Source organism: Amborella trichopoda, chromosome 13, assembly GCF_054954075.1.
Source record: "Amborella trichopoda isolate Santa Cruz 75 chromosome 13, AtrichopodaSantaCruz75HAP2 v2.0, whole genome shotgun sequence".
Lineage (NCBI taxonomy): Eukaryota > Viridiplantae > Streptophyta > Magnoliopsida > Amborellales > Amborellaceae > Amborella > Amborella trichopoda.
In genome coordinates this window covers 2143731-2153829 of record NC_142348.1, presented here as the reverse complement: position 1 = coordinate 2153829, position 10099 = coordinate 2143731, and the positions used below count along the sequence as shown (strand labels likewise).

Sequence of the window (10099 nt, the reverse complement as noted above, 5' to 3'; positions counted from 1 at the left end):
GGTGATCCTTTGAGGTCATACACACATGGGTGTCAGAAAGTCTTATAGGATCATTACTCATAGAATATATAACAAGTTGTTTAAATAATTTTGAGATGTATATGGAACGATTCGATGAATTGTTGAGACAAGTCAATGAGTGGCACCAACACGATGAAGAGGATGAACAACAACATGTTTCACTTTGACATCATGTTATATTTTAATTGTTGTATACTCTATTTTAGACCATATATTTATATCCATGTTGATTATAAACTCTTTTTTTTAGTGACGTGAAGTTAAGGATCAACATACCTCTAGACAAGGAAACATCTCAATATTAATGAATTTTTACAAAATAATAAAAATACATAATGTACCACCCCTATTTTTTTTGAAAACTCTGGAAACACTATTTTTAAAAAATTTTACTGATTTCTTAGAAGTTTTTGAGACCAAATTATCTGATCCAGATCACCGTTCCCCAGATTTGACCCGATGTTTAGGGTGGCTGATCCGGGTGAGCGATCCGTTTTTAAACCTCAGACCAATGATTTAGCACATTCCATGCAACCCCATGCCATACACAAGATAAAACCAAACTACCCAGGTAGAAAGAAGAAAACACAACAAAATTACAAGCAAAACTCAATCCAAGTTCATACATTCGATTATTTCGAAATGCATCTGCATATTTGGAGGCTTCTCTGCAAAATATAACCTCTCCAAAGCCCTAAGCTTTCCCTCACTCCTCTCTTCCTCGTCTCTAAGAAGCTTCATAAACATGTCTTTCTCGGCCTTGATCCATGTTCGGCGCCTGTCTTGCCACTGCCGAGGAGTACCATGAAGGACAATGCGCATTCCTGCAAAAGGCAAATGTGTAATTTTCTCCACCACCGATTTCTCGGTCAAGTATGCACCTCTGCAATTGAGACCCACATCCACATAGTGAACTTCAACCATGCTCTCCATGAATTCTCTAGGCGAAAAGGCAAACACAGGGTTTTCTTTTCTGGTATTGGGATACAGTTCCCCATTGTTCTCCATGCTCGAGCATGCACCTTCGGTGAGGGGCATTTTGGTCATTTTTTCAGGCATGGGGTTCTCTTCCTTAATTTCAATCACTCCACCCTTTTGAAAATCGGGAATCTTTGCAAGAGACACATTGGGGTTCTCATGCGATCCTTTTGCGCAGGGCATTTTGGTAATTTTAAGGTCAAGCTGAGGCTCTGTCTTTGAGATTGCAAGTTCAGTTAGAAGCTGGTTTAGGACAACCCCGCCCTTGCTGAATCCGAAGATGATGGTTTTCGGGATTGCCCGATAATCGTTACTCTCGGGAGGATTCTTACATGTCGGAGATAGTCGTTGGAATCTGGCAACAGCCTTCTTTGCCTAACAAAATACAAATGAAGGCAGTTCAAACTGACAGAACTGAAATAAGAAAAACCTTTTTTTCTTAGAAATGATATGGCACCTTTCGACATGACAAGGCATTGAGAAACCAGATAAGAATCTCTACCCAATGGTTGTAAAAACGGAGAAGGAAAACAGGAAAAAAATTCAAAAGAGAAATTTGCCAGGCATTCTCAGCCCATTTCAATCCATAAAACCACTGATAGTTTTGACTCCAGAAAGCCACAAAAATTTTCACTAACAATCTCATCTCAATCTTAACCATTAAAAGTACTTACACTTTATTTTCACTAGGTATACAAATCCATTCCTAGTCTCCATTTGAAAATGCACCTGAGGTACCAAAAAGGGAATGGATGTGGTACAATGCAAAGCAGTCCATGATACTGTCAAGCTCTGTGCCAGTTGAGTTTACAAAAAATATAATGGTGTGCAGTTCATCTAATGGCGCAGTTAATGAAAAAAATAGCACGCATAAATTACAACACTTACACAAGACTATTATGGTCATGGCCGTTTGTACACATAGGCCTGGCAAGGAAACCAACACAGCTGAGTCATGCATGGAGCTGGCGAACTAACTGGTGTCACACTTGTGTTGGGTCAAGTCTTTAATTCTTTTGTTTAATTGCTAATATTGTTAGAAAAAAAATTAGTCGTATATAACAATGTTAAAACAAGTTACCAGTTCTTGTCCTAGTTGAGTAAAAATGGTTGTATTGACAGTATGATAGCCTTGCCAAGGCAGTTAGTTGACGAGCAGATTAAGTCTCGGAGTGACTGATATTCATACATCAACTTGAGAAGCAGTGTTAAAGTTGTGTCGCAAAATGACAAACTTGTAGTTTGTGCTCTAATTATGTTTGTTTTGTGTTCCTTGTACCCATTGGACATTGGGGTAAATGAAAATAAATTAAAGTGTACAAAAGTGATAGTATAGAACACCATGGAGCTCTACCCCAAGGAAAAATTATCCACATGATCCTCCCAACTCATTATATCTCTCTACTTAATCTTAAGGATTTTCACTTACAACTGTTTACGCTCTACGCCAATCCTTTTCACCAAGCTTTTCGCTATGTCAACCATGGAGCTTGGTACGATACTAGAATCTTGTAACACCAAAAAAGCAACTTCAAGTCTTTAAGTTCTTCACTTCGGACAAAGAGGCTTGGCGGGAAGGTCAGAGACCACGCATCCACTTCAAGATGGCAGAGCCCTTAAACAACTCATTAGGAAAGCTCCATCTATGATACAACTGAAGCTACTGTAAATACTTGGGCACAGAAAGGAGACCAGGAGGGTTTCCTAAAGAACACAATGATGGATACTATTCTCCAAAAAAAGAAAAAAAATAAAGATGCCAAGGAGACACAAGCTTTAATCTATGTCCAAAGCCGGTCAAATGGGGCACCATAACATGCAGTTAAAGATATCCCTGATCCATGAAACTATATGATTCTTCAGTACCTACCTCAGACATTACTTACTGGAAAAAAAAAAGAAAAAGAAAATAAAATCCACCTCAGAGAAATATTGGTCTACCATGAGTTAGGGAATTAATGTGCTACTTGGGATCCATACATACGATACTGACATTTTTAAGCACTCACTGTGTTGAAGTGAAAATCACAAGCACGTCCATCAAATGAAGAAAAAGCACAAACACATAGGCTTTGCCAAGTATGACAACAGGCCAAACATCTTTCAACTATCCCAACCTGAGTAAGTTGGGAATGAGGGTCCCAGAAGTAAATACCATATCCATATGCAATTGTTCTCTAGGATAGAACTCCAAGAAAAATGTACAAGGTATCATATTTTACAAAATCGAAACAATCTTGAAAGCAATATAGCATCAGTTGCTGGAGCATTGTCCTTCAACATAGACAACCCCAGCAGAAATCTCCTAACCTTGGTCTCTCTCTTCCTCTGAAGCATCTAATTTCTCAAAGGAACCACAATCTCCTCAGAGATGGACATAGGGTACTCTTTAATAACATTGTACACTCAAAAGGTCTTTACCAACTTGCACCTTCAGGTGATTCCTTGTATCAGATGACATATGAACAATCGTTTTGAGGTCTGCACTTTTAGACCACTCGTCCTAGAAAGACTAACTGACTACATTCATTTTGGCTGCTCAACTAAGGCACTGTTTTGTTCCACTTTACACCCCCTAAAAGTTCCACTACACACGTTCATTAACTTAAACCCCGCCAAACCTTCTCCAGTAATTTCTTGCCACAATTCTTTAGCGATCCATAAAATCCAGGCACCTCCAACCATTTATTTTAAATTAGAGGGCCGAATAACATAGAGTCCAGGGAGATAGGGCTATGGTCCAAAACAAGACAAGGCAAGTGATGTGGGCCATCATGGGCCCTCATTGCCATGTAGGACAATTTGTGAGTAACTTGGACTGTTGATATGGCAGTGTGGGTTCCAAAGTATGTCATTTCACATGAATTTTGTTATTCCAAAGTGTCTTTAGTATGTTTTGTATTTTCTAGGGTCATTAATGTCTAGGGAAGACAAAGAGAGTTAGCATATTGGTTCTTGTGTATTTGGAGGTTGTGGTAGATTTGGAAAAATGTAGGATGATTAATAATGTCTTAGGAAGTAGTAGATTTTTTGTGATGGGAATTGTATGGCTTTAAAGAATGTTTGTCAATTTGGTAAAAGCAAGTATGCCGTTTTGGGTGTGTGCAATCTTGAATTGAAACTAATGAAAATTGAATAGAAAATCTCAAAGTGATAGAGCTTGTCTCCAGCTAACTCTTTCCCTCTGTTTCTCTCTCTAGTTGCTGTACTGTTTTCCCCTCATCAGCAAGGCAAGTTTTCCAAATGCTAGATATTAAGGAACAGTGTAGACATTGAGCACTACAACCTCCTAAATGTCGACCATGTTAAGTGAACACCTTCAAGATGAAGGTCAGCTAGAGCGAGGTCACACCAGCTGACCAAATGAGTAAATATGGCCATGCTAGACTAATGGGGTTCACATTGTTTTCTCTCTTTCTCAAAGCAGAATTGCATTACATTGAGGTCACCACCAAATGCCACTACACCTATGAGTCAATCCATCTAGTCCTAGAACCATTGAGTTCCACCCCTCCCATATTCTAAAGAAAACAAACTTTACCTAATAGACAACTATAAAACTTACCAGTAGAGCCATGTCAAACTCCTCAGTTCAAAAACACACAAAACAATATGGTTCCAATCGAGCGTCTTCTATCCCTGAACTACTAACCTCTCTAAACTGGACACCAATAGTGAAATCCAGGTAACAATTCTCTCCTAGAAAACCCAAACCCTGCTCCACACACCCCTCCTTACAGGATTGGTCTTCAATCACAATTGAGATAATTCTAGGATTGGTGTTTTGTTATAAAGATTAGCATATATACAAATCAATACCATGCTATCACCTAACATTGATCCTTGATTGACAATTCCATAAAACCCTAACCATGCTCTACCTCCATCCTCCCTTGAACTTTCAGTGTTGGCCATACTTTTTTTTCATTGAGTACCTCATAGGATTGGCCTTCAATCACAATTGAGATAATTCTACGATTGGTGTTTCATTGATAAAATCAGTATATATGCAAATCAATTGTATGCTATCACCTAATATTGATCCTCAATAGAAGCTGCCATAACTGCCTCCAGTGGCATGAGAAGGGAATACCCATCCATAAGGAGCAACGCCATTAACCCTGTTCCAGGTTCAGGCAAGCATCAAGGTTAATCCCAAAGAATAGTGCAATGTGACTTGTTAATGAATTGAGAGAGGTGACTGGATCAAGTCTTTAGTGACTCATTAAACATATCAAGTAATCTTGCAAATCAAAGCTACATCAAGATCAAGGAAGAAAATATTTTTTCCGGGTAGATATCAGCAGTTGGGCTTGAAATTAGGATGTCCGTAAATCACAACCAAGCCCAAATCCTAAGGAATATTCCGGTTAGATCTAAAATTATACATAATGGTCTAGCCTCAGATCTAATATTTAACTCTGAAGGGAGCCTTTATCAACCATACTCATCTCCTTTAATTTTCTTTTTTTACTTATTCTGATTGTAACCATAGGATCTATTCAGTTGGACCTATCCAATTTTACTTGAATACTCGAGCATAAGGACACAAAGGTGTGAAGTTATGCCCTAACCACAAAAAAAAAAAAAAAAGTAGAACAACTAATGGATAAATGGCACAGAACTAATATTCCTCATAGGAACTAGAATTAACTTCTACTTTTCAGAAAAAAAAAGGCAGAGTACATAGTAGAAAATTATGTATCAATTCCAACGGTTCAACCATAAGAAAGTAATCAAGAAACAAAATACCACTGGAAGCGATGTGAATAGAAAACTAATCAAATAAAATAGCATACTTAGCTTTTTGGACCTACTACATAGTAGAACTATTGACATTTCCTTATAAGGCGATCATGCACAACACATGCAAATAAACTGTGAGAGACTATAACAAGATAGGAATGTGCATTCGGACGAGTATAATAAATGGTAAAGTGTGTGCTTGGATTGACATGTAAATTGTATATGAGTTGTACTCTCTAACCCTTGTATCACCATTATATATAAAGCAATGAAAGAACCACCATAAGGATGGGGCACAATTTTCTGTCATGAAGTTCCTCTCTCTAAAATTTGCCAAATACATCTCTCTCTCTCTCTTTAAAATTGAACAAATTACAAAATAAATAAATACAAAGTAGCAAACACATACCTCATTCACGCACTGTGACATGAGCAAAGCAATCGAAGTCGATGCAGGAAAACCATCTGATTTATAAGAAGGTGGTTCTCCCCATTCATTCACAGAGTTCAAAAACTCCTTATAAATTGCAAAAGGCCCATTAAAAGTTGAAGCCCCCACAACCCAAGCATTAACAGAAGAACCCAATTTTGAAACCAGGATTGAAGCTATGTTCTGAGGGTCTGAGAGCCTCTCAATCACAGGGTTTCCAGTGCATTGTACTCTATCGCCATTAAATAAAATTGCATTAACAGAAGGCACCTGTTCCTTGCAATTCAGAGAGAGAGAGAGTGTGTCTGTGTTAAAGAGAAGAAAACAAGGGAATTTCGAAATGACTGCTATGAATTGCATTCAAATATATGCAAAAGAGAAGAGAGACGAACCTGAGTAAATGGGACACATATAAAGTAAGTTTTTCCCATTTCATTTTTGCATGTAACAAAACCATATGTAAAAATAGAAGAAACCGAGAATTCGGGTTCATAGGTGTAGAGAAAGACGGATTCCACAACACCGTAACAATCCGCTTCCCAAGGCTCTCAAGCAAATAGAAAGAAAAAGAAGAACCAAGATGAAGTGGAAGCAAAACTTCATTAAAGAAAAACATGGGGTACACAAACGCATTACAATCTCAACACACAAGATTAACCTTAACACATGTGAACCCGGGGTACACAACGGCATTACAATCTTGACACCCAAGATTAACCTTAAACATGTGTCCCAATTTCTCAGCACACACCTCTCTTTAAATAGAGGTTTGTATAACCATATTTCCTACAATAACTACCCACTTGTAACAATAACTACTAACCACCTAGTAGTTTTACAACTTCTTACTACACAAACTAAGTGCAACCTTGCTACATCACTCATGATAAAATAACATAAAAACTAAGATACCTTCTAGGAAATACACTTTGACAATATTAACAATAGGTTTCCTGTATTGGGCCAACATCTTACTGGAAAATACACACATTTGTGCCCCATATATCCAAATATGGTTAGAGTCATAATGTGTATTTCATTTGATTGCTCTGAAGAAATGGAAAATTATGAAAAGCAAAGCAGAAGGAGAAACTAATGGTCTCTGAGTTTTGATCAGAAGATAAAAAAATCATGAGAAAGAGAGAGAGAGTTCTGGTTCATGGGTTTTGATCAACATAGCAAATTATCAATTTTATCACGATAGAGAGAGAGATTTTCTCAACTAATTGCTACCAATGCTAGCACAAAAAGATGAGAAAGTGTAAAATTCAAATTATGGTTAAAAGTAATAAGGATTCTTTCATTTGATTGCCTTGAATCCACTGATCGAAATGCAAAATTATGAAAAGGAAAGAAGAAATATAGAAACTTATTGTCCCTGGGTTTCGATCAGAAGATAAAAATTATCATGAGAGAGAGAATTCTGGTACATGGGTTTTGATCAACATATAAATTTTGTAGCGAGATAGAGAGATTTCTCAATCAATTGCTACCAATGGTCCAATACTAACACAAAAAGATGACAAAGAATAAAATTCAAACACAAGGATCTAAATTTGAATGCTCTAATAAAACTGTAAGATTAGAATGTAAAGAAATGCAAAAATATTGAAAGGAAAGAACAAATAGAAACTTGTGGCCCATGGTTTTCTATCAGAAGGAAAATTAACACGAGAGAGAAAATTCTGGATCATGGGTGTTAACCAACATGTTAATTTATCACGATAGAGAGAGAGATTTCCTCAATTAGTTGTTTCCAACGGTAACGAAAAAAGATGAGACAGAAGATATAAAATCAAAGAAAAGAGAGAAATAGAAATTATGGGATTTAATGGATTCCACTTACAGAGAGAGTGTTTGTTAATGAAGAGAGACAGAGGGAAGCTCCAACTGTGAAGTGAGAGGAAACATTTTTAGGGTCCAATGAGACCCTCAAAAGCCCACACCATCGATCCATGGAAGAACAAGGCTTTGAACTTGGGGTATATGTAGAGGGGCATTTTCGTCATTTACAAGGAAAATAACTTTCAGGTGAAGGGTAATTTAGTCCTTTAAGAGGCGTATATTAAGTTGGACCGACAGGTTAGGATTGAATCTACTTGATTTTGACCTAACTTGTGTTAGATCCAAATCAACTTGACCTAACCCAGACCAAACCCAACCTAGGGGGTCGGGTTTAGGTCCAATTAATTATTGGGTAGGGTTTAAGTCTAATTAATTTGGACACGATGGGTCCTTTTCAGGGCCGACCCATTCTCAAAAGGACCCATTTCCCACCCGTAGCTGTGTGTGTTCTAATTTTTCACCTATTTTGAAACCTGCTCTTAAAGGGTGGTATTTCAAGGACCTCGACTGTAAGTTAATTTTTGTCCTTACTATAAAATTTGAAGTGCAGATTTGGTAAATTTGAAAACTTGAAACTCATGCTCTAAAGTTCATGCTAAAAGAGATCATGGCTTGAAGTTATGACACAAAAATTGTATTTGCTTTATAATATGTTGCCTTTGCATTATAATTTCCCTTCTTTTAATTATTTTTGCATCATAAATTCAGCCCAGTCTTTGCATTATAAATTCAGTCGGGGGTTTAGAAATCATTAGGGCATTATTAGTTATAAAGGAACCTTTGTGTGATCTTTTATTTTTAGATTTCATTTGTGAATTCACTTTTTATCAAGGAAATTAGGTGGTGCATCAGTTTGACATGCTGCTATTCATAGATACTAATTCCAAAATGCAATCTTGTTTATCGGCGACAAACAAACCAAAAAAAAAAACCTCTTTGCTTTTTTTACTAACAATCAAAATCTTGAATATTGTTATAAGTGGCTATTGAAAATTTTTCATTTTCATGACTGCCCACAAATATGAGTTTAAATAGGGTTCTGATATGGCCATCAAGAAATTCAGACAAGGCCTTATCCTATATATATTATGTATTTACCAACTTCTCTATTCTGACCATGAATGGCATATCCAAAGATTTTGATTCGGATCGGCAATTTTTCAAATTTACTACACTTACATTGTTGATGTACTTCACTTGGGAATCAAATCGTTGATGTGCTTATTCCGTAGTCAATGGGGAGTCTGGATCAGCCTTTGAGCTTCCTGCTGCTCTACCCAATTTTTTGGAAAGGAATTTGGTAATATAGGGCAACCATCCAACCACTTAAATGTCAGAAAAGAATTCTGATGTTGAAATCAATGTTTTTAAACTTGGTTGGGCCTCAGACTCGGTCCTAGCCTTAGCTGAGTTGCTCACCCAAGTCTGTGTGGACTTGGTTGAGCAGCGTATAAGGCAAAAAAAAGGTAAAGATAAATATAAAAAATTGTTCAAAATAGTTAAAAACTAGAAATTAGAAAAAATAAAATAAGTAAAAAAACATTAGAAAATCCAAAAATTATATTAAATATGGATTATTAAAATTTTTGATTTATACCTATAAATATCCAAAAATAAATAAAAAATTAGAACATGTAATAAGAAAAGTTCCCAAATCATAATAAAAACTATATAAATCATTTGAAATTTTATTTCTAAATTTTTATTTCAGTTTTGTTAACAAAAATAGGACTTTTTAATCATTTTAAATAGGTGTGACTTGGCCCCTAAAACTCATTTCGGTCATAGGCCTAATTACTCAGCCAAGTCCGAGTGGATTCAGATGAGTCCAAGTGAACTCGGCTAAGTCCTGAAACACGAAGAAATTGTTAGTTTTTACTGTTTCAAAACAATAGTATTGTGTTCTATATGAGTCTATGGTCAAGAGGATTACAACTATACGTTGTCACAAGATTATATTGTATGCTAGACCACAATGTATAGTAGGTTCCGGAAGGACCACACTCACTTTTCATACCTTTTGCAACAATTAATTGCCTCACGGTTGCTGGGGACTGTTACCTTAGTAACATTAAAATA

At 36.6% G+C, this 10099-nt stretch overlaps 1 protein-coding gene across 3 annotated transcripts; it reads right to left on the bottom strand.

The window, feature by feature from the left end:
* Positions 1 to 595: 595 nt before the first annotated feature.
* LOC18428271 (uncharacterized) lies at positions 596 to 8484 on the bottom strand. Of its 3 annotated transcripts, none has more exons than XM_006837307.4 (3): positions 8022 to 8484; positions 6155 to 6445; positions 596 to 1374 (listed from the first exon to the last, which is right to left on the bottom strand). In XM_006837307.4, the coding sequence occupies exons 1-3, from the start codon at positions 8130 to 8132 to the stop codon at positions 631 to 633; spliced, it is 1146 nt and encodes a 381-aa protein (XP_006837370.2). In that variant the 5' UTR covers positions 8133 to 8484; the 3' UTR covers positions 596 to 630. The 3 variants fall into 3 exon arrangements, with proteins under 3 accessions (XP_006837370.2, XP_088712292.1, XP_020519342.1); XM_088856166.1 differs by having other exon boundaries at positions 6155 to 6451; positions 8022 to 8174; XM_020663683.2 differs by lacking the exon at positions 8022 to 8484 and adding an exon at positions 6568 to 8006.
* Positions 8485 to 10099: the final 1615 nt, after the last annotated feature.